Source organism: Chiloscyllium plagiosum, unplaced genomic scaffold (assembly GCF_037043375.1).
Source record: "Chiloscyllium plagiosum isolate Xiang-an unplaced genomic scaffold, Cpla_swu_hap1 HiC_scaffold_2, whole genome shotgun sequence".
Classification (NCBI taxonomy): domain Eukaryota; kingdom Metazoa; phylum Chordata; class Chondrichthyes; order Orectolobiformes; family Hemiscylliidae; genus Chiloscyllium; species Chiloscyllium plagiosum.
In genome coordinates, this window is record NW_028270140.1 from 153,314,148 (window position 1) to 153,338,574 (window position 24,427).

General features: G+C 44.3%; 1 protein-coding gene across 1 annotated transcript in view; it reads right to left on the reverse strand.

Annotated features, from left to right (window-relative positions):
- The window catches only part of phf24 (PHD finger protein 24), a 55,117-nt gene that overhangs the window by 22,568 nt on the left and 8,122 nt on the right, over window positions 1–24,427 (reverse strand). The window contains exon 3 of the mRNA XM_043703194.2: window positions 12,038–12,223. Within this exon, the coding sequence (XP_043559129.2) occupies window positions 12,038–12,223 (186 nt within the window). The remainder of the gene's footprint in view (window positions 1–12,037; window positions 12,224–24,427) is intronic.

Consider the following 24,427-nt stretch of genomic DNA (forward strand, 5'->3'; position numbering starts at 1 on the left):
AGAGAGAGAGATGTGAGAGAGAGGGTGAGACACATGAGAGAGAGACAGGAGAGAGACACGAGAGAGAGATGTGAGAGAGAGAGACACATGGGAGAGAGAGAGACGTGGGACAGAGACACGTGGAACAGAGAGATACACGTGGAAGAGAGAAAGACATGAGAGAAAGAGAGAGATGTGAGTGAGAGAGAAAGAGAGACACATGTGTGTGTGTGTGTGAGAGAGAGAGAGATAGAGAGATGTGTGAGAGAGAGACACATGGAAGAGAGAGAAATGTGAGAGAAAGAGAGACGTGAGAGAGAAAGAGAGGCACGTGTGTGTGTGAGAGAGAGAGAGATGTGAGAGAGAAAGAGAGATGTGAGAGAGAGGGTGAGACACATGACAAAAAGAGACAGGAGAGAGAGAGAGAGACGCGAGAGAGAGAGAGACATGAGGGAGAGAGAGAGACATGTGAGACAGAGAGAGGGAGACGCGAGAGAGAGGGAGACGTGAGAGAGTGGGTGAGACACATGTATGAGAGAGAGAAAGAGAGAGAAATGTGTGAGAGAGGGTGAGACACGTGAGAGAGAGAGAGACAGGAGAGAGAGAGAGACACGAGAGAGAGATGTGAGAGAGAGAGAGTGAGAGAGAGAGAGAGATGTGAGAAAGAGAAAGATAGACGTGAGAGAAATGGGTGTGTGTGTGAGAGTGAGAGAGACAGAGACAGAGACAAAGATAGAGAAAGAGACGTGAAAGAGATAAAGAAAGAGGTGCCCGAGAGAGAAAGAGAGAGACATGAGAGAGAGAGAGAAAGAGAGAGATGTGAGAGAGAGACATGGGAGAGAGAGAGAGACAGAGAGAGAGAGATGCGCGGGAGAGAAAGAGAGACGTAAGAGAGAGAGAGAACGAGAGAGACGTGGAAGAGAGAGAAAGAGAGAGAGAGAACGAGAGAGATGTGGAAGAGAGAGAAAGAGAGATGTGAGAGAGAGAGAGGCACGAGAGAGAAAGAGAGACGTGGAAGAGAGAGATGTGAGAGAGAGAAAGAGAGATGTGAGAGGGAGCGATACGTGAGAGAGAGAGACGTGACAGAGAGAGAGACATGAGAGACACACGTGAGAGAGAGACACAGAGAGAGAGATGCGAGAGAGAGAGAGAGAGAGAGACGTGAGAGAGAGGAACAGAGAGACATGAGAGAGAAATGGAAAGACGTGAGAGAGAGAAAGAGAGAGACTTGAGAGAGAAAGAGAGGGAAGTGGGAAAGAGAGAGACATGTGGCAGAGAGAGAGAGACATTAGAGACGTGTGAGAGACGGGTGTGTGTGAGAGAGAGAGACTGACAGAAAGAGTCCTACAGATTGATTACGTCACATATTACCAGCAGTAAAGAAATCATTACTAGCATGAAACTCCCAGAGAAAATATAGAAACCTTTTTAAAACATTCATTCAGTCAGTGTGAGTATCGTTGGAGAGGCCAGCATTTCCTATCCATCTCTAGTTGAGGAGATGGTGGTGAGCTGCCTTCTTAAACTGCTGCAGCCTGCCAGCAGCAAGATGACCCACAATGTAGTTAGGGAGGACATGGACTGCAGCGGAAATTCCAGCAGAATTCCAGGATTTTGAATAACAGAAGGCGACTGACTAAGGAAAGTGAGCACAGATTAGTTCAGAGGGAATCATGTTTAACTAACTCACTTGAGTTTGCTGAAGGGGTAACAGAGAGGGCTGATATGGGTAATGTGATTGATGTAGTGTGTAGTGGGTATATGAACTTCCAGAAAGGTTTGATGAACTGCCACACGATAGACATCGAAACCAGGTTAGAGCTCATAGTCGCAACATGGACACAAAATTGACTGATTGACAAGAAACAGAGCAAGGTTTGAAGTGGAATACCTCAGGGGTCAGTGTTTGAACCCTTACTCTTCTGATAAATATTTACAATCTGAACTTTGGTTCACTGGGCAAAATTTCAAATGCAAGAACTAGGAGCAGGAGGAGGCCATTCAGCCCCTCAAGCCTGTTCCGCCTTTCAATACGATCATGGCTGATCCCATCTTGCTCTCAACTCCATTTTCTTGCTCAGAAACACTTCTTCACGCAAAAGGTAATGGAATATGGAGCCATGGATGTAGGTTTGCTTGCTGAGCTGGAAGGTTCATTCCAGACGTTTGTTACAGGTTCTGGGATTTAGATGCTTCAGTAAGAATAGAGAAGATGGTAAAAGAGGGGCAGGTGGCATTGTTAGTCAAGGACAGTATTACTGTGGCAGAAGGATGTTTGATGACTCGTCTACAGAGGTAGTATGGGCTGAGGCCAGAAACAGGAAAGGAGAGGTCCCACTGTTGGGAGTTTTCTGTAGGCCTCCGATTAGTTCCAGAGATGTAGAGGGAAGGATAGCAAAAGTAATTCTGGATAGGAGCGAGGGTAACAGGGTAGTTGTTAATGGGGGACTTTAACTTTCCGAATATTGACTGGAAATACCACACTTTGAGTACTTTAGATGGGTCAGTATTTGTCCAATGTGTGCAGAAGGGTTACCTGACACAGTATGTTGACAGGCCAACAAAGGGCAAGGCCATGTTGGATTTGGTACTGGGTAATGAGCCCAGCCAGGTGTTAGATTTGGAGGTAGGTGAGCACTTTGGTGATAGTGACCACAATTCGGTTATGTTTACTTTAGCGATGGAAAGAGATAGTTCAATACAGCAGGGCAAGAGCTATTGCTGGGGGAAGGCAATTATGATGCGATTAGGCAAGATTTAGGATGCATAGGATGGGGAAAAAAATGCAGGGGATGGGCACAATTGAAATGTGGAACTTATACAAGGAACAGCTACTGTGTGTCCTTGATAAGTATGTACTTGTCAGGCAGGGAGGAAGTTGTCGAGCGAGGGTTTACTAAAGAAGTTGAATCTCTTGTCAAGAGGAAGAAGAATGCTTGTTAGGATGAAACATGAAGACTCAGTTAGGGTGCTTGAGATTACAACTTAGCCAGGAAAAACGTAAAGAGACAGCTAAGAAGAGCCAGGAGGGGACATGAGAAGTCGTTGGTAGATAGGATCAAGGAAAACCCTAAGGCTTTCTATTGGTATATCAGAAATAAAAGATTGACTACAGAAAGGTTAGGGCCAATCAAGGGCAGTAGTGGGAAGTCATACGTGGAGTCCAAGGAGATGGGGAAGCGCTAAATGAATATTTTTTGCCAGTATTCACACTGGAAAAAGAAAATGTTGTCGAGGAGAATACTGAGATACAGGCTATGAGACTAGATGGAATTGACGTTAGCAAAGAAGTGTCAGCAATTCTGGAAAGTGTGAAACTAAATAAATCCCTGAGGATTTATCCTAGGATTCTATGGGAAGCTAGGGAGGAGATTGCAGAGCTTTTGGCTTTGATCTTTATGTCGTCATTGTCTACAGGAATAGTGCCAGAAGACTGGAGGATAGCAAATGTTGTCCTCTTGTTCAAGAAGGGGAGTAGAGACAACCCTAGAAATTATAGTCCAGGGAGCCTTATTTCGGTTGTGGGTGAAGTGTTGGACAAGGTTATAAGAGATAGGATTTTTAAACATTTAGAGAGGAATAAGTTGATTCGGGATAGTCAACACGGACTTGTGAAGGGTAGGGCATGCCTCACAAACCTTATTGAGTTCTTTGAGATGGTGACCAAACAGGTGGATGAGGATAAAGTGGTTGATGTGGTGTATATGGATTTCAGTAAAGCATTTGAGAAGGTTCCCTATGATAGGCTATTGCACAAAATACGGAGGCATGGGATTGAGGGTGATTTAGCGGTTGGATCAGACGTTGGCTAGCTGAAAGAAGAACGAGGGTGATGGTTGATGGTGAATATTCTTGCTGGAGTTCAGTAAATAGTGGTGTACCCCAAGGATCTGTTTTGGGTCCGCTGCTGTTTGTCATTTTCATAAATGATCTAGATGAGAGCATAGAAGGATGGATTAGTAAATTTGCATATGACACTAAGGTCAGCAGAGTTGTGGATAGTGTTGAAGGATGTTGCAGGTTGCAGAGGGACATAGATAAGCTGCAGAGCTGGGCTGAGAGGTGGCAAATGGAGTTTAATGTGGAAAATTGCTTGGTGATTCACTTTGGAAGGTGCAACAGGAATAAAGAGTACTGGGCTAATGGTAAGATTCTTGATAGTGTAGAAGAACAGAGAGATCTCGATGTCCATGTACATAGACCCCTGAAAGTTGCCATCGAGGTGGATTGTTAAGAAGACATACGGCGTGTTAGCTTTTATTGGTAGAGGGATTGAGTTTCAGTGCCACAAGGTCATGCTGCAGCTGTACAAAACTCTGGTGCGGCTGCGCTTGAAGTGTTGTGTATAGTTCTGGTCACCGCATTATAGGAAGGATATGGAAGCTTTGTAAATGGTTCAGAGGAGATTTAGAACATAGAACATAGAAGAATACAGCGCAATACAGGCCCTTTGGCCCTCGATGTTGCGCCGATCCAAGCCCACCTAACCTACACTAGCCCACTGTCCTCCATATGCCTATCCAATGCCCGCTTAAATGCCCATAATGAGGGAGAGTCCACCACTGCTACTGGCAGTGCATTCCATGAACTCACGATTCGCTGAGTAAAGAACCTACCCCTAACATCTGTCCTATACCTACCACCCCTTAATTTAAAGCTATGCCCCCTCGTAATAGCTGACTCCATATGTGGATGGATGTTGCCTGGTATGGAGGGAAGGTCTTATGAGGAAAGGCTGAGGGACTTGAGGCTGTTTTTGTTAGAGAGAAAAAGGTTGAGAGGTGACTTAATTGAGACACATAAGATAATCAGAAGATTAGATAGAGTGGACAGGGAGAACCTTTTTCCTTGGATTGTGATGGCGAGCACGAGGGGACATAGCTTTAAATTGAGGGGCAATAGATATAGGACAGATGTCAGAGATAGTTTCTTTACTCAGATTGGTCGGGGTGTGGAACACACTGCCTGCAACAGCAGTAGACTTGCCAACTTTAAGGACATTTAATGGTCATGGATAAACATATGGATGAAAATGGAACAGTGTAGGTTAGATGGGCTTCAGTTGGTTCCACAAGTTGGCGCAACATCGAGGGACAAAGGGCCTGTACTGCAACATAATGTTCTATGTTCTAGAAACAGCAGTAGGCCATTCAGCCCTTTGGGCCTGCTCTGCCATTCAATGAAATCATGACTGATTTATACTTAGAATTCCTACAGTGTGGAAACAGGTCCACACCGACCCTCCGAAGGGTATTCCACCCAGACCCATTCCCCTACAACTCTACATTTACCCCTGACTAACGACTTAACCCTCACATCCCTGAACACTATGGGGAATTTAGCATGGCCAATTCACATCACCTGCACATCTTTAGATTGTCACACAGTCACAGGGTGAATGAGCAAACTCCATCAGTCGCCTGAAGCTGGGATCAAACCTAGGTTCCTGGCACTGTGAAGCAGCAGTGCTAGCCACTAAGCCACTGTGTCACCTGATTTGTGGCCTAACTCCATATACTTGCCTTTTGCTCACATCTCTTCATACCTTTTTGCCATACAAAAATATATCTTTCCAAGATTTAAAACGATCGAAATGATCCAGCAGCCACTGCCATTTGTGGAAAAGAATTCCAAACATCTGCCATACTTTGTATGTAAAATTGCTTGCTAACATCTCTCCTAAATGGTCTGGTCCTAATTCTCAGACTATGTCTCCTAGACTCTCCAACTTTACCTACTCTGTCTTCATCTGTAAATATCTTGTAGATTTCAATCAGATCAGCCCTTACCCTTCCAAATTCTAGAAGGGTAGAATTTGATTTGTGTAATCTCATCTCGCAACTTAACCCTTGAAGTCCGTATCTCATTCTTACAAATCTATGTTGTACTCCCTCAAAGGTCAACTTCCTAAGGTGCGGTAAGATTTGCTCACAGTACTCCAAGTGGGGTCTACCAGGGTTTCATATAACTGCAGAATAACTTCTGCATTCTTATACTCCAGCAATCTAAATATGAAAGTCAGCATTCCACTAGCTTTCTTGATTATGTTGATTACCTGAACCTTAAGACTTGGAGTTAGTGCCTCAGGTTACCATTGCCTTTACTTGCACTGAGCTGCAGAATCTATAGGTTTTTGGTGCCACAATGTGGGATGGAGGTTCCTGGACACATGCTCAGGCACTCTGCAAATCTAATCTGCAATGCAACTTTCATCTTGCAGCTCATTCCCATCCTCACATATAGCATGCAACAAGAAAGCTGACAGAGATGAAGCAACTATTGTTCCTGAACATTCTCAGCAGCTCAGAGTCCTTGCTGGTGACACCACCTCCAGGCTACTAGATCAGCTGGACCTTAAACAGCTTTCAAATGATTTGATCAAGGGCTTATCTTTCATTGTGGTTTCAAAAGTCATTATAACCTTGTGTCCACTCCTCACTGACTGCTTTCAATCAGCCTCTCATAACCTTCATAATCTCAAAATCTAGGGGATTAAAGGTGCAGATGTCAGCTCGGATGACATGGTTTAGGAGGGGAGGCAGGGAGAAGTAGTGAATGGTCATGGAGTCACAGATCAGGGAAACAGAACTTTTAGTCCAACATTCCATGCTGACAATAATCCAAAACTAAACTAGTTCCACCTGCCTGCATGTGGCCAATATCCCTCCAAACATTTCCCTTTCATGTACTTATCCAAATATCTTTTAAACTTTGTAATTGTACCTGCATCTACCATCTCCTCTGGAAGTTCATTCCACACACAAACCACTCTCTGTGTAAAGAGATTTCCCGTCTTATCGTTCTTTCTCCTCGCCTTAAAAATATTCCCCCTGGTCTTGCAATCTCCCTTCCTGAGGAAAAGGCACAGGTCGTTCACCATACCTATGCCCCTCATGATTTTATAAACCGACAAAGGTCACCCCTCAACCTCCTATGCTCCAGGAAAAAGGTCTCAGCCTATCCAGCCTCTTCTTGTAACTCAAACCCTCCATTCCTGGCAACATCCTGGTAAATCTTTTCTGAACCTTCTCCAACTTAATAATATCCTCTCGATAATATGACGACCAGAACTAGTTGTTCTCAACCTGGAGGGAAGTGAGCAATAACTCACTTTCCCACTCCCTACTTTTCTTGACATATCTTAAAAACCAATGTAGGTATGCAGATGATTCCACAAGCATGGAATAAATATTCCATGTAAGACAATTACTGATCACATTTCTATATCCTACAATTACTGCAAACAGTCCTTTTTTAAAATTCATTTGTGGGATGTGGGTGTCGCTGACTGACCAGCATTTATTGCCCATCTCTAGTTGCCCCTTGAGAAATGGGGTGAGCTACCTTCTTGAACCGCTGCAGTCCATGACCCACAATGCCATTTGGGAGGGAATTCCAGGATTTTGAACCAGCGATAGCAAAGGATACAGGAGAACTTGAAGGTGGTGGTGTTCCTATATACCTGTTGCCCTTGTTCTGCTACATAGAAGTGGTCGTGGGTTTGGAGGGTGCTGACTGAGGATCTTTAGTGAACTTCTGCAGTGCATCTTATGGATAGTACACACTGCTGCTACTCAGCATTGGTGGTAGAGGGAGTGGATGCTTGTGGATGTGGTGCCAATCAAGTGGGCTGCTTTGTCCTGGATGGTGTCAAGCACCTTGAGTGTTGCTGGAGCTGCACCCATCCAGGCACATGGGAAGTTTTCCATTACATTCCTGAATTGTGCCTTGTAGATGGTGGACAGTCTTTGGAGAGTCAGGAGGTGAATAAGTTGCCACAGTATTCCTAGTCTCTGACCTGCTGTTGGCACCACTCTGTTTTTGTGGGGAGGCCAGTTGAGTTTCTAGTCAATGACACCACCCAGGACATTGATTCTGGGGAATTCAGTGATGGTAACACCATTCAATGTCAAGGGGTGGTAGTTAGATTCTTTCTTATTAGTAGTGGTCATTGCCTTGCATTTGTGTGGCGCGAATGTTACTTGCCACTTGTCAGCCCTAATCTGGATGTTGTCCAAATCCTGTTCCATTTGAACACAGACTTATTCAGTATCTGAGGAGGTGTGAATTGTGCTGAAAATTGTGCAATCATCGGTGAACATTCCCACTTCTAACCCTATGATGGAGGGAAGGTCATTGTTGAAGCAGTTGAAGGTGGTTGGGCCCAGGACACTACCTTGAGGAACTCCTGCAGAGATGACCTAGAGCTGCGATGACTGACCTTAAACACCTCAACCATTTTCCTGTGTCAGGCATGACTCCAACTACCAGAGTGTTTGCCCCCCGATACCCACTGATTCCAGTTTTGCCAGGGCTCCTTGATGCCACACTCAGTCAAATGCGGCCTTGATATCAAAGGCTGTCCCTCTCCCCTTCCCTCTGGAATTCAGCTCTTTTATCCATGTTTGACCCAAGGCTGTAATGAGGTCAGGAGCTGAGTGGCCCTGGGAGATCCCAAATTGGGCGTCACTGAGCAGGTTATTGCTGAGCAGCTGCTGCTTGATAGCACTGTTACTGACCCCTTCCACCACGTTACTGAGGATGGAGAGTAGACTGATGGGGCGGGAATTGGCCAGGTTGGATTTGTCCTGCTGTTTATGTACAGGACATAATAGGGCAAATTTTCCATACTGTTGGGTAGTTGCCAGTTCTGTAAATGTACTGGAACAGCTTGACTGGGGTGGGAGGTGGGGGTGCAGCAAGTTTTGGAGCACAAGTCTTCAGTACTGTTGACAGAATGTTGTCAGGGCCCATAGCCTTTGCAATATCTGGTGTCTCCAACCATTTCCAAATCCTACACTTACTGCAATTCCATATCCTACAATTATTAAACACAGCAAGAATGGTGTTAAACCAGAAAGGATACAGAAAAAAATCACAAGGTGTTACTGGGGCTGGAAGGTTGGAGTTCTAAGGAGAGGTTGGATAGGCTGGGATGTTTTTTCCTCTGGACCATCAGAGGCTGAGGAGTGACCTTATGTAAGGTTACAAAATCATGAGAGGCTTAGATAAGATGAAAAGCCAAGGTCTTTTCCAAGGGTAAGGGAGTCCAAAACTAAAGGACATCGGTTTAAGGTGAGAGGGGAAAGATTTAAAAGATACCTGAGGGGCAACGTTTTCACACAGAGGGTGGGGCATATGCCAGAGGAAGCGGTAGAGGTGGGTACATTTACAACATTTAAAAGACACTTGGACTGCTACATGAATAGGAAAGGTTTAGAGGGATATGTGCCAAACTCAGGCAAATGGGACTAGTTTGGTTTAGGAAACTGGGTCAGCACGGACAAGTTGGTCCGAAGGATCTGTTTCTGTGCTGTATGATTCTGACTCTATATCCTACAATTATTGATCCCATTCCAATATGCTACAATTACTGCACATACAGTCGGTTCCAATAAAATGCGATAGTTCCATTCTTGCGCAATGAGAAAATCACGCAATAGCAGCATATTTAATTAATGGGTTGGAATCATGTTATGGCCAATACAGGTTAAGAAAGTTCACATTCTACAAATAATGGTCTAAATTCTTCAACCACATTAAAGCCAATTCATATTGAAGAAACACACATTATAGAAAACTGACAGTATTCCCATTTCCTACAATTCCCCATCATACTCCAAATCTTGGAATTTTTCCACACATTCCCGTATTCCATATCCTACAATTACTAATTGCATTCCAATATCTTACAACTATCAGACAGACCAATAGACACTCCCAGGGAGTGTTACTCCATGGTGTTCGATAGATTGAAATCTGCAATGCTAACACCTTTCACCTTGACAAAACAAGGTCCTGTTGGATATTGGAGTCCCTATACCCATTAGCCAGGGCTGAGCAGACCTTTGTATGTGAGTCAAAATGAAATTCCCCGTTATTTTAGTCTTAAATTGGTGCTCCTTCATTCTGAGAGTACACCCTTTGGTCCTAAACTCTTCCACAAGGGAATTAATCTTTCTGCATCTATCCTGTCAAGTCCCCTAAAGATTTTATATGCAACCTGTTCAACATGTGCTCAGCCACAGAAAAGGCTGGACAGTTCCCCTCTCCGCGCTCTCAGACCTGTCCTTGGCATCCCTTGGCAGGACAAGATCACCAACTCCAAGGTCCTGCAGTCACACACTCATTGCAAAGTGAACAACATCTGCACTGGCTCAGTCACTTTCACTGGATGGATTTCGAACTTTTGCCGAGAGACCTCCTGCAATGTGTCCATACCCCTTCCACAAGGACCCCTGTAAGTGAGATATGAAGGTGATGGACACTGACCCTGACAACTGGAGGACAGTCACTAATAGCTTGGACCTCTGGAAGGTGACAGCGTGGAAGGCCATTGGAAGTGGTGAGTGAAAACCATCAGCTGCTGAGAAGAAGGGCCCAGAGCAAACAGAGACCAGAACATCCTGCACTTTCTCAGCCCAGTGTCTCCCTCTGCAGCAACTGAAGCAAAGACTGCCCTGGCAGAGGATGGCTCACATACTACATTACACCATGCTTAATGTGAGAGTTAACCACCCCAGTGGAAATCACACAAAAAAATACACCATCCCCATAAAACACTTAGATGGCAGGTATGGCACAGGGTTAAATACAAAGTAAAAATCCCTCTACGCTTTTAAATTAAAACACAGCGGTCTCTATATTGTCCCCACCACACATTACTCAGACCAGGACAGCACGGGGTTAGATACAGAGCAAAGCTCTCTCTACCTCATTCTCATTGCACACTCCCAGGACAAGTAGAGCACAGGGTTAGATACAGAGTAAAGCTTCTGCTACACTGTTCCCCCATCAAACACTACTAGGACAAGGACAGCAAGGGGTGAGATACAGAGTAAAGCTCCCTTTACACTGTTCCCATCAAACATTCCCAGGACACAGTCTGTTTCCGTACTGTATGAGTCTATGACAGTGGCAGCACGGGTTTAGATACAGAGTAAAGTTCCCATGTTGCTTTCATGTGTTTTAGTCTAGAAGGTTGAAGAGGATCCCATTAATATTTAAAATGAAAGTGACATCTTGAAAAGAAGAGTGTGACAAACCCTTTTCTCTGGTTGGAAAGTCAACAATGAAGTGAAACATTCTGAAAACAATAGTTGAGAAGGAACTGAATACACACTCTCCACATGAAGAGTTCAGGAAATCTACGAAAAAAAGTTTGTACGCTTATCATAGAATTCCTACAACGTGGAAAGAGGCCATTTGGCCCATCACATCTGTACCAACCCTCCAGACAGCATCCCACCCAGACCCAGCCCCTCTGGATTAACCGTGGCTAATCCACATGGACTGCATGTCTTTGGATTTTGGGAGGAAACCAGAGCACCTGGAGGAAATTCACACAGACGCGGGAATCGCCCTCAGGTCCCTGGTGCTATGATGTAGCAGCACTAACCACTGAGCCACTGTCCTGCCCAGAAATATGACTTTTCAAAGCTGAGTTCAATGAGTGTGTGATGGGTAAGAGCCACTCTGTAGTAAATGTAAACATAGTGGACTGGACTGGATTACAGACTGAGAAACAGGGAAAATGTGGAGAAATGCGAATAAGATATAAATGATCCAGGAACTCACTGAATGGTGGAAAGCCCACTCGCCACTCCTATAATTGCTGTAAAATATCAGCACTTCTAAACTGACACCATTTCCATAAGACCTTTAATATTGTAAAACATCCCCAAGTGCTTCATAAGAGTGTCACCAAGTAAAATTTTAACCAAGTCATGTGAAAAGATGGTAGGTCAGAGCTGTGTTTTAAAGAGAAGAGATTAAGGGAGAGAATTCCAGAGCTTGGCACCAGGTAACAGCAGGGACGGCTGCCAATGATGGCGTGATAGAAATGGGGAGTAAGCTAGAGGCCAGGGGTGGAGAGACGTGGAAGGTGCTAGTGGAGTTGACCTTGAGAGGGGGTGGTGAAGTTAGTGAAGAGATGGTGAAAACAGGGAGGGACTGGAAAGCAAGACTAGAAATGCTGTTAAACTGAAGGATGGCCAGATTGCGAACCCACCATCTCTCCCAGGCTCCAGTCCTCAATCCTTACAAAGCGTGAACTCACACAGTATTGGCAGCTCCAGCCCACCGTAGTGTGGGCAGATTCCTTCAGCTCCTGGATGCTGCTGGGGCTGAGGCAGGCCATGCGCCGCAGGCAACCATCATGAAAGACACGGGTGCAGATCCTGCAGGGGTAAAGATCATCCGCTGTCCAGACCTCACAGACATCGCACATCTCGTCATTGACCACCTGTCGAAAGGCAAGGAACATTTAAGCCATTCTGTCACAGGAATATCTCAACATCATCATTTTTCATTCAGTAAACGTGTGCTTATCATTATCCTTCTCTCCTTTCTTCTCTTCTGTAGTTCAGTCTGTCGAACTGGACAATGGGCAGTCATGTCCATTTTGTTCCTGAAAGGACTTAATGAGAAAGCTCAGACTAATCATTTGAATAGAGCACTTTCACTGCACCTATGAATGTTGGGATAGTTGATACTCCATTGTACGTACCTGACTGTCATGATGTGGAGGTGGCGGTGTTGGACTGGGGTGGACAGGGTCAGAAGTCACACAACACCAGGTTTAGTCCAACAGGTTTATATACAGAGCATAGAGAAATCTGTGGGTCCACTTGACAAAGGAGCAGCACTCCAAAAGCTTGTGATTTCAAACAAACCTATTGGACTATAATCTAGTGTTGTGTGACTTCTGACCTCATACCTGGTTGTACCAGTGGATCTGACTGGATCACAGCCTCTGCTGTAGGATCTCACTGGAGAGATCTAACTGATGGCGGATAAGGGCAGTGACAGAGATAATGAATTTATCAACAACATTTAATAAAGTGGCACATGTCAGTCTTGTTTGCAAAATTGAAGGCTGCGGGACAGTAGCAGCCTGAAGACATAGTAGCCTCTGGGATAAAAAAAATCCATAGGAAACTATGAATTAGGAACATGAGCCCATATTCCCTGCTGCACAATTCTATGAGATCAGAGTTGATCCAGCTAGGGCCTTATCTCTGCTTTCTTATTAGCCACACTTGCCCCACCCCCGTAGCCCTCGACTCCTTGGTCAATCAAAAATCTGTGTAATTCAGCCTTGATTGTATTCAATGGCTCAGCCCCAGTGCTCTCCCAGAGGAGAAAGTAGCAAAGGCTAACAGACTAAAGCAGAGAATGTGAGGGGTTACACTAGTTTGGCACCAGAGTGCTACTCTACCCCTTCCTTCCTCAGGAAGGAGACAGCTCCACACTTCTGACAGGAGGCTCCATCCGGGTCTCCCTCAGAACAGCACAGCCGTATTCCCATGCTGATAGTTCTTTCAGAGCACAGAACTACCAGGGTAAACCATACCCCTCCCCCCCCTTTCACGGCAGTCAGCAGCTGAACTCTGACAGTTAAAGGACCTGACAATCACTTTAACAGCTTCTATCAAACAACAGGTACATAAGGCAAGTGATGTTAGAGCGCAGTGAGGCTGTGGTACTTAATGGGTGGGCAGGTGGTTGGAGGGAGCAGGGGGGCAATAGAGTGCCAAATAATTTGTGCCAGCTGGATAGCAAAGCAACTAGGTAGGGCTTGTGTGACCAGTGCATAGGATGCCAGGTAAGTGGGGTGCTATGCAGGTAGGGTACTAGGGTGCCAGCTAGGGATGGGATAGGACCGCAGTGGATAGGATGCCAGATGAGTAGTAGGTAACATGCAAAATGGGAAGGGTTTACTTAATTTAATCAGAATGCTCTGAAGTTACCTGATTTAAATGGCAGATAGAATTTAATTAAGATAAATGAGACCTGTTGCATTTTTGGTAAGAGAAACAAGGGCAGGACCTACACAGTTAATGGTAGGGCCCTGGGGAGTGTTGTAGAACACAGAGACCGAGGAGTGCAGGTACATAGTTCTTTGAAAGTGGTGTCACAGGTAAACAGGATGGTAAAGAAGGTGTTTGGTATGCTTGTCTTCTTTGGTCAGAACATGGAGTACAAGAGATGGGCCATCATTAAGAACTGAAGGAGGCCATTTCACCTATCATGTCTAAGACCGTTTCCAAAAATCTGTTGATGCGATGGGTCAATTGTAAGTAGATTGGACTTTGTGTGGGGCAAGGATGTTTAAATGTATTTGAGACAAGAGTTAAGACAGGTAAGTCAATGGCAGAATAGGCCCAGTGGGGCTAAATGGTCTTCTCCCAGCCCCACACACCACAAAACACCAGCATAATGCTGGTCTGAGAGCAGACGCTGAGATACTTTGTTGTCTCTTTGTTCAAAGTGTTAACAGAGGCAAGGGGAGCATGCAAACTAATCCTGCTACTGAACAGAGAGAGATTGATGGCAACACTCAACAGCCGTCCAAATACTATCACTCCACAGCACAGACAGACCTTGGAAAATTAATTGAAAAACATACATAAACAACCTTATCAAAATGCATTAACTCAAAGTCAAAGTCAATGCATCATCCCAAACTTTCAGATTGTAAGACTGACACATTGCATCAGCCTTTAAAAATTCTTAATTAAATTAGATGAAAGCGTTCTTTGAACTTCACAACATTTTGCCAGTTTGGCTCCAACAGAAAGTGTCGTCTCGTCAGCTTGCTGCTTTGAGTTCTCCCCATCACACTGGGCACAGAGGACTTGTGCAAGGGCCTTTGGCCAGTCAAGAACAGAAACAAGGGCTGTTTCCTGCCAGTCAACACAGTGCCAACTCCATTGAGTCACATGACCCACAGCTTCCCGCTGGACCTGCCCTGCCTCTCAAGCTCCACCTCATCGGTGACCGACATGCCCATCCTACTTTGAGATGAAATAAGGTGGGAGGAAGCTTGTGTCTACACGAGATGAGCTGAATAGCCTGCAATAATCTCGCAATTTTGCAATCACCTCCCCATGCAGTCTGTCTGAATAAATCAGAAGGCAAATGCTCTCTTTCTTAATCGAATGGGTGACTTTGAATGGTTAATAAAATAGGGAGGTCCTGATGAAGTGCTGTTTCCCAAAATGTCGATTCTCCTGCTCCTCTGATGCTGCCTGACCTGCTGTGCTTTTCCAGCACCACACTCTCAACTCTAATCGATAAAACAGCCTCTCCATTCCGGTGTCTTCTAACATGCTATTGACAGCAGGTACATCGGCCATTCAGCCCACCTGCTAGAATGCATGCTTCCTTCCACCTCTAGCATCCATCAACATATCCTTCTACTCTTTTCTCCCACAAACAGAGTTCAATGTATCAAAGTTATTCCTCTCAACCACTCCCTGTGGCAGCACGTTCCAGTTTCCTCTGTACACTGAACATGTTCAAGAAAGATGTCCGGAGGTGAATATGTTTTCCTAGCTTTAAGGGAGTTCACTTTGAAGAAGCTGTGTATACAATGTTGCGACTCTGCCTGAAATATTCTTATTTGGTTTGCAAGCTGTGCCCACAGTTTGTCTACTGGAGACTAGTAGCACGTAGGGATATGGCAATTGCAATGGGGGAGGAGATAGATGACCTGCCATGGTCAAACCGAATTGTGGGGCAGGCAGGTTTGATGGGCTGAATGGTCTACTCCAGTCACCATATTCCTGTTCTCACCACTCTGGGTGCTGAAGTTTCTCCTGGATTCTTTATTGGATTTCTGAGTGACAGTCTAGCATTCACAGTCCCCAGCGCTGAGCGACCTCAAGGACCCATTGAACACATTTGTAATCTTGCAGATCAGTCGCATTAGAACAAAAATTCCACAATCTTTTTTTCCAGTTTGCAGGAATGTGGAGCAAATCTGGGGCGATGTAGTTACCCGAGCAAGCAAGTGTTTGAGGGAGAGAGATTGACATACCTCCGAACAGTGGTAATTAGAGTAATATAGAACAGGAAGTTGTAAATACAGTGTGGTCTGCAGCCCCACTGTGCAAATCGTTTGTCAGCTTTTACTCAACAGGCTGCCACTGCACAGAGCCACCCCCGCCTGTTCCTGTCACTTCCATTTACATAAGAATGGGCCACAATTCAGGGAAGTATCAGCCTGCCTTTTGTCATTTAGTGCCCTGCAGCTGACCTACTGCGGAGCTACAGTAACGAATTAGACTCAAAATTACAGGAGCTTTTCAATTGCCTCTCAGTGTGAGCTTAACAAAATGTATTAGGGTTAAACACATCAACACAACACCAAACAGAGCTTAAACCATACAAATTTAAACTCTCCAACCACCCCCAAGAAACAGCAGACTCTAGAACAATTTTTATTTTTTAATCCGACAGCAATACATTTTCTTAGTCAAACGTGTGATAGGGACGGTGCAGAGAGAGCTTTACTCTGTATCTAACCCCCTGCTGACCCCGTCCTGGAGTGTTTGAGAAGGGCAATGCAAAAGCTGCTTTACTTTCAGTTTAAGAGAGTAGAAGGATCATTGCTTTCAGTTTAAAAAGAGTAAAATGAGCTTTACTCTATATCTAACCTCATGCTGTCCCTGTCCTAGGAATATTTAATGGGGACAGTGCAGAGGCAGATTTACTCTGTACCTAACCCCGTGCTGTCCCTGTCCTGGGAGTATTTGATAGGGACTGTGCAGAGGCAGATTTACTCTGTACCTAACCCTGTGCTGTCCCTGTCCTGGGAGTGTTTGGTGGGTGCTAGTGTAGAGTCAGCATTACTTTTTATTTGAAAGAGTGGGAGAAGTTTTACTCTGTATCTAACTCTGGGTTCTTCCTGTCCAGGGACTGTTTCACACTTCATGCTCTAGCGCTTTGTTAATCATTTTAAAGCATTGCCTTACTATATCAGTTACTACTTTCTCAAATAAGAGCAAAATATTGCAGATGCTGGAAATCTGAAAGAAGTATTGGAAAAATTCATTAGGTCTTGCAACTTCTGAGGAGAGAGTTAATATATAACGTTATAACCGTGTAAGCTTTCTTGACATCAAAAACAGGAGTCACTGTAAGGATAAGGCAGAAAAGGAATTTTTTAAAATTTTCATTTTGATTTTTCACTCAAAACTTCCAGTAAGTGATAGCCCTGATACTGGAATGATAGATTATCAAAACATATGTAAGCATCAGAGTTGATGGAAAATGAAACCAAGTCCCACCTCATTCTCCTTTTTCAGTTGTTATTGTTGTTGGGCTTGTACTCACCGGAATTTGGAAGAGTGGGGGTGGGGGGGAATCTTAAAGAAGCATATAAATTGCTGATGGGACTGGACAGGATAGATGCAGGAAGAATGGTCCCAATGTTGGGGGACATCCAGAACTCGGGGTCACAGTTTAAGAATAGCCGAGATCAGAACTGAGATGAGAAAGAATTGCTTCACTTGGAGCATTTGTGAACCTGTGGAATTCTCTCCCACAGAAAGTTGTTGGGGGCGGTTGGTTAGGTATATTCAAGAGGGAGCTGGACATGGGCCTTGCTGCTCAAGGGATCAAGGGGTATGGAGAGAAAGTGGGAGTGGGATACTGAGATTGCGTGATCAGCCATGATCATGTTGAATGCTGGTGCAGGCTCGAAGGGCTGAATGGCCTACTCCTGCAACTATTTTCCATGTTTTAATGTTTAATCACAGGGATCTATCCCCAGTCATACCGTTTGGGTTCTGCCAGGGCTGTTCAGCTCCTGACCTAATTCCAGCTTTGTTCAAACATAGACAAAAGAGCTGAATTCCAGAGGGACGTGAGAGTGACATCAAGGTTGCAATGTGTGGCAAGAAGGAGCCCTAGCAAAACTAGAATTAATGGGAACTGACTAAACTGGGTACAAGTTGGGAGTTATATCTGGCACACAATAAGGTGGTTGTGGTTGCTGGAGGTCAGTAATCTCAGCTCAAGGCTACCTTTGCTCGAGTTCCTTGGGATAGTGTCCTAGGCCCAACCATCTTCAGCTGCTTCATCAATAACCATCCCTCCATCATAGATCAGAAACGGGAATATTCACGGATGTTCAGCACCATTCGATACTGATACAGACAGTGTTCAAATGCAACAAGATCTGAACAAGTGGGTTGATAAGTGGCCAGTAACATTCACGCCACACAAATACCAGGAAATGGCCATCTCCAAAGAGAGTGATTTTAATTATCACCACCACCCCCCCAACCCCACTTTCAATAGCATTACTTGGACTGAATTCCTCAACTATGGGTTACAATTGACTATATATTAATTAGGACATGAGCACATTCCATGAGTAGGCCAGAGGCTATGAAACCGGTAGCAACAAACTCAACTCTTGTCTCCCTAAGCCTGACCACTATCTGCAAGACAGTAGGGCATAGTCACAAAATAAAGGGGTGCCAGTTTAAGACTGAGATGGGGAGGAATTTTTTCATCTCAGAGGGCTGAGACACTTTGGAACTCCTTGCCACAGAGAGGTGTGTAGGGACTAGAATCCTTGTGTATTTAAAAGATGAAGATGGTCTAGTGGTATTATCACTGGACCGTTAATCCAGACACAGGAGGAAGAACGTCTCATCTTCCACATTGGGATCCTTCGACCTCATGGCATCAATGTCGACTTCACTAGTTTCCAAATCTTCGCACCTCATCCCAGATCCAACCCTCCAACTCAACACTGCCCTCTTGAACTGGCCTACCTGTCCATCTTCCTTCCCACCTATCCACTTCACCATCCGCTCTCACCTATTACCATCACCCCCCACCTACATCTACCTATCACCCTCCCAGCTACTTAGCCCTCCAGCCCCACTCTCCTACTTATCTCTTGCCCCCCATCCACCCCCACCCCACATTCCAGATTGAAGGGCTTATGCCCGAAACGTCAACTCTCCTGCTCCTCAGATGCTGCCTGACCTGCTGTACTTTTCCAGTGTCACACTTTTCGTGTTGTTAATCCAGAGACCCAGGTAATGTTCTGTGGACCCGAGTTCAAATCTCACCCCAGCAGATCAGATTACTTACAGTGTGGAAACAGGCCCTTCGGCCCAACAAGTCCACACCGACCCTCTGAAGAGCAACCACCCCAGAACAGTTCCCCTACATTTACCCCTTCACCTAACACTACGGGCAATTTAACATGGCCAATTCTCCTCACCTGCACATCTTTGGACTGTGGGAGGAAACCAGAGGAAACCCATGCAGACACGGGGAGAATGTGCAAACTCCACACAGTTGCCGAGGCGGGAATTGAACCCGGGTCTCTGGCGCTGTGAGGCAGCCGTGCTAACCACTGTCCCACCATGCCGCCCCACAGTGATGAAATTTGAATGCAGTAAAAAAATTGGAATGAGGATTTACCTGACAATCAACTCCTATCTGGTTCACTAATGTCCTTTAGGGAAGCAAACTGCCATCCTTACCTGGTCTGGCCTACATGAGACTCCAGACCCACAGCAATGTGGTTGACTCTGAACTGCCCTCTGGGCAATGAATGCTGGCCTAGCCAATGATGCCCTCATCCCATGAATGAAAAAAAATTCTTGGTCAGTCGGGGAGTTAATGACAATGAGGAAAGTAAACATGAAGAATGTCAAATCCTACTGAATAACAGAACAGGCTCAGGGGGCTGAATGGCATACTCCTGTTCCTACTTCTTATGGCTTAAGTCAGGAGCGTAATGGAATTCTCCCCATTTGCCTGGATGAGTACAGCTCCAGCAACACTCAAGCAGCTCTACATTACAACTGTACTGCAGTAACTCACCAAGGCTGCTTATACAAAACAACAACCACTACCATCCAGAAGGATAATATTACTTGATGTGTGGGAACACCACTATCTGCAAGTCCCCCTCCAATCCACTCACCATCCTGACTTGGAGACATACTGCTACATCAAATGGCCTGTAAGTAGTTTAAAATGGCAGCCCATCACCAGCATCTCCAGATCAAATAGGGATGGGCAATAAATGTTGGTCGAGTCAGAGAAGCCCCTAAATCTACAGTAGACCCAGCCCCAACTTGGAACCCTCAGTCTATGCTTCCTGACCAAAGTCCAAGAGCCACAGCAGCTCAGATGAAGAAATGGACTGATGAATACATAACGTGATGAGCTTTTTACAAAATAATGTGAAAACACTATTTATATGTGCATCATTTTTGTTCTTAATCAACCAATTCAGACATACCATAACACACTACTAGGGCAATTGGAAGTTGAACACAGACATTCTGGTCCAGAGATAGGGCCAGTATCACTCCCTCACAAGATAATCTTGTAAGTGAACTTGAATAACTATATTTTGATTGTTACCATGCTGCATTATTGCTCAATTCCTTTCATTTGCATTAGAGGTCATGTTAATTTTCAAGTGATAGGATTACACTATGGTTTGGAGAGCTCTGATCTGACGTAATCTCAACCATTCAGCTTGACCTGATCTATATTCTTCCAGTCAGTGCTGCATCCTCTCTACATGATTTGGAGATGCCTCTCTACACAGTGATGACAGAATCTATACACAGTACTCAAAGTGTGAATGCACCAATAATTTATTAAGTGGCATGATTACCTCACTATGTTGGCTCGTGTTGTTTTATTCATTGCCATAAAACATTGAAGCTCTGGTTTCAATTCATTGTCCTTCAGGTCCCAGAACTCTTATTTTTAATCTGCCATATTTTCTTTTCATTTCAGTAATAGCGCCTCAGGAGATTTCATAGGCCATTGCGTAATCCTTTTATTTTCTCTTTTTGAATTTAATTTACCATCGGTCTGCCCCATTCCCAATTTTATTCAGAATTTCTTGACATTTATCTCATTTAGTGAAATACAGGACTCAGTAAAAGTGAACTCAAAGGGCAAAATACAAACTGGAAAAGAAATTGACTTGATAGGTTAGAAGTTAGCAAAGGAAGACCAAGAGATGGATTCAGTAAAGGAAAATCGAGTATGAGAATATACGCTTGTGGGGAACATAAGAATTCACTGTAAAAGTTTCTATAGATATGTAAAGAGAAAAAGATTGATGAACACTAACGTGGACCCCTACCAGTCAGAAACAGGAATATTTATAACAGAGAACAAAAAAATGGCTGATGGACTAAATTCATACTTTAGTTCTCTCTTCACAAAGAAAGAAACAGTAATGTACCAGAAATGATGGGGAACACAAGATTTAGTCAGAGGAAGGAACTGAAGCAAACCTGCATGAGGAGAGAAATGGTATAGGAGAGATTGATGGGATTAAAGGCTGATAAATTCCCAGGGCCTGACAATCTATGACCTAGAGTTCTTGGGAAGTGCCGTAGGGACAGTGAATGCATAGGTGATCATCTTTCAAAATTCTATAGACTCAAACAGTTCCTACAGATTGGAGAGTAGCTAATGTAATCCCTCTATTTTTTAAAAAAAGGTAGAGAGAGAAAAGAGGGAATTATAAATAAGCGAGTCTAAATCAGTAGTGAGTCAGTAGTTGGGAAGTTGCCAGAGACCACTATCAATGATTTTATAGCAGAGCATTTGGAAAACAGTGATATAGAGTCATCCACAAATCAGCATGGATTTGCAAAAGGGAAACCATGCTCCTCAAATCTCCTGGACTCCTTCAAGGATGTAATAGTAAAGTCAATCAGATGGAACCATTGGGTGGTGTATTTGGACTTTGAGAAGACCTATGACAAAATTCACATAAGAGATTAATGTGTAAATTAAAGAGCATTGGATTGAGGGTAGTGTATTGAGATGGATAGAAAATTGGTGAGCAGGAAACAAAAACAGGAATAAATGTGTTCTGAAAGCCAGGAAGTCACTAGTGGGGGGTCACAGGGATCATACTTGGAGCCCAGCTATTCACAATATATCTTAGTGATTTAGATAAGGGTATGTTATATAATAGTATCAGATGTAATGTACTCACATGGATAGAGAACTGGTTGGAAGACAGGAAGCAAAGAGATGAAATGAATGGGTCATTTTCAGAGTGACAGGCAATGACGAGTTGGGTACCGCAGGGTTCAGTGCTGGGATCTCAGCTGTTTGCAATATATAGTCATGATTTGGACAAAGGAATTGAATGAAATATCTCCACATTTGCAGATAACACTCAGCTGGGTGGCAGTGTGTCTTGTCAGGAGGATGCTAAGACGCTGCAGGGTGACCTGGACAGACTGGTTGAGTGGGCAAAAATTTGGCAAATGCAATATAATGTGGATAAATGTGAGGTTAACACTTTGGTCACAAAAACAGAAAGACATTATTATCTGAATGGTGGCCATTTAGGAAAGGGTGAGGTGCAACAAGATCTGGGTGTCACGGTGGAACAGTCGCTGAAGTTTGGCATGCAGGTGCAGCAGGTGGCGAGGAAAGCTAATGACATGCTGGCCTTCATAATAAGAGAATTTGAGTATTGGAGTAGGAATGTCTTGCTGCAGTTATACAGAGTCTTGGTGAGGCTACACCTTGACTATTGTGGGCAGTTTTGGTCTCCTAGTCTGAGGAAGGAAATTGTTGCCATTGAGGGAGTCCAGCGAAGGTTCACCAGACTGATCCCTGGGATGGCAGGACTGACATATGAGGAAAGATTGGATGGACTGGGCTTGTACTCAACTGAAATTTACAAGAATTGGGCGGGGGGATCTCACAGAAACATAAAATCCTATTGGGACTGGACAGGCTAAATGCCAGGAAATTGTTCCCGATGTTGGGCAAGTCCAGGGGTCACAATCTAAGAATAAGGGGCAAGCCATTCAGGACTGAGATGAGGAAGAATTTCTTCACTCAGAGAGTTGTGAACCTGTGGAATTCTCTCCCACAGGAAGATGTTGGAGCCAGCTCATTAGTTATATTCAAGAGGGAGATGGACATGGCCCTTGCAGCTAAAGGGATCAAGGGGTATCGAGAGAGACGGTGAAAATGAGATACTGAGATTGCATGGTCAGCCATGATCATATCAAATGGTGGTGCAGGTTTGAAGGGCCGAATGGCCTACTCCTGCACCTATTTTCTATGTTTCTATAGTATCTCAAAATTTACAGATATCTCACAGCTGGTTGGAAGGGCAAGGCGTGAGAAGGATGCAGAGATGTTGCAGTGTGATTTGGACAGGCTGAGTAAGTGAGCAGATGCAGAGCAGATGCAGTACAATGTGGATTAATGGGAGAATATCCACTTTGAAGCAAAAATGGGAATGCAGATTATTATTTGAATGGCTGTAAATTGAGAGGTGGCGGGAATGTTCAACAAGATCTGGGTGTCCTTGTGCACCAGTTGCTGGAAGTAAATGCAAAGGTGCAGCAGACAATAAAGGAGGCAAACTATATGTTGGTTTTCATAGCGAGAAGATTCGAGCACAGAAACAAGGATGTCTTGCTGCAATTATACAGGGTATTGGTGAGGCCACACTTAGAATAATGTATGTAGTTTTCATATCCTTATTTAAAGGAGGATGTTATTGCTGCTAAAGGAGTGCAATGAAGACTTGCCCAAATTTAATCCTGGGATGGCAGGACTGACATACAAGAAGAGATTGAGTCAGTTAGGATTATATTCAGAGCTGAAAATGTGTTGCTGGAAAAGCGCAGCAGGTCAGGCAGCATCCAAGGAACAGGAGAATCGACGTTTCGGGCATGATCCCTTCCTGAAGAAGGGCTCATGCCCGAAACGTCGATTCTCCTGCTCCTTGGATGTTGCCTGACCTGCTGCGCTTTTCCAGCAACACATTTTCAGCTCTGATCTCCAGCATCTGCAGTCCTCACTTTCTCCTAGGAATATATTCACTGGAGTTTAGAAGAATGGGGGGAAATCTCATATAAACCTGTAAAATTCTAACAGGAGTAGACAAATTAGATGTGGGAAGGATATTCCTGATGGGGAGCAGGGTTCAGAACCAGGGTCATAGTTCAAGGATAAGAGGTAACCCTTTCAGGACTGAGATGAGGAGAAATTTCTTCACTAAGAAAGTGGTGAGTGAATGGGGGAGGAGTTTAAGCCATTGGAATGGTGGCAGTGAATGGGAAGGGATTCATCCATTGGGATTCTAAAATTTTGCAATGACTTGTACTAATCTAGAATAACCATGTCATTAAAAAGAAAGAAAAAGTAAAATAGAGTGGATGCTGCAAGTTTGAAATAATGATAAAATTTGCTGGAAATACTCAGCAGGTTTGGCAAGATCTGTACTGAGAGAAACAGTTGGCATTTCAGATTAGAGTAGATTCCCTACAGTATTGAAACAGACCCTTCAGCCCAACAATGATGGCCATCTCTGATTGCTAGATGCATTGCCATGGAGAATGCAGCAGTAAATGATAATGACAGTTAAATGTCAGGTTTTGTTTAAATGTTAAACCAGGCAAAACTTGACTCGATGATCATTAAGTGCTGCACTCCTCATGGCAACACCCCTCCCACAGTCCACTTGTCAACCAATCAGCACCCTTCTCACATACAGTATAACTATTGGTTTTTCACTTTATTGATATTTTCGCAAACTGGCCTGACGACTGCAAGCTTTGGCAAGAATGTACCTTTCCAGAAATACTCAGGTTCTGTATGAACTAATAACTATGTGTAT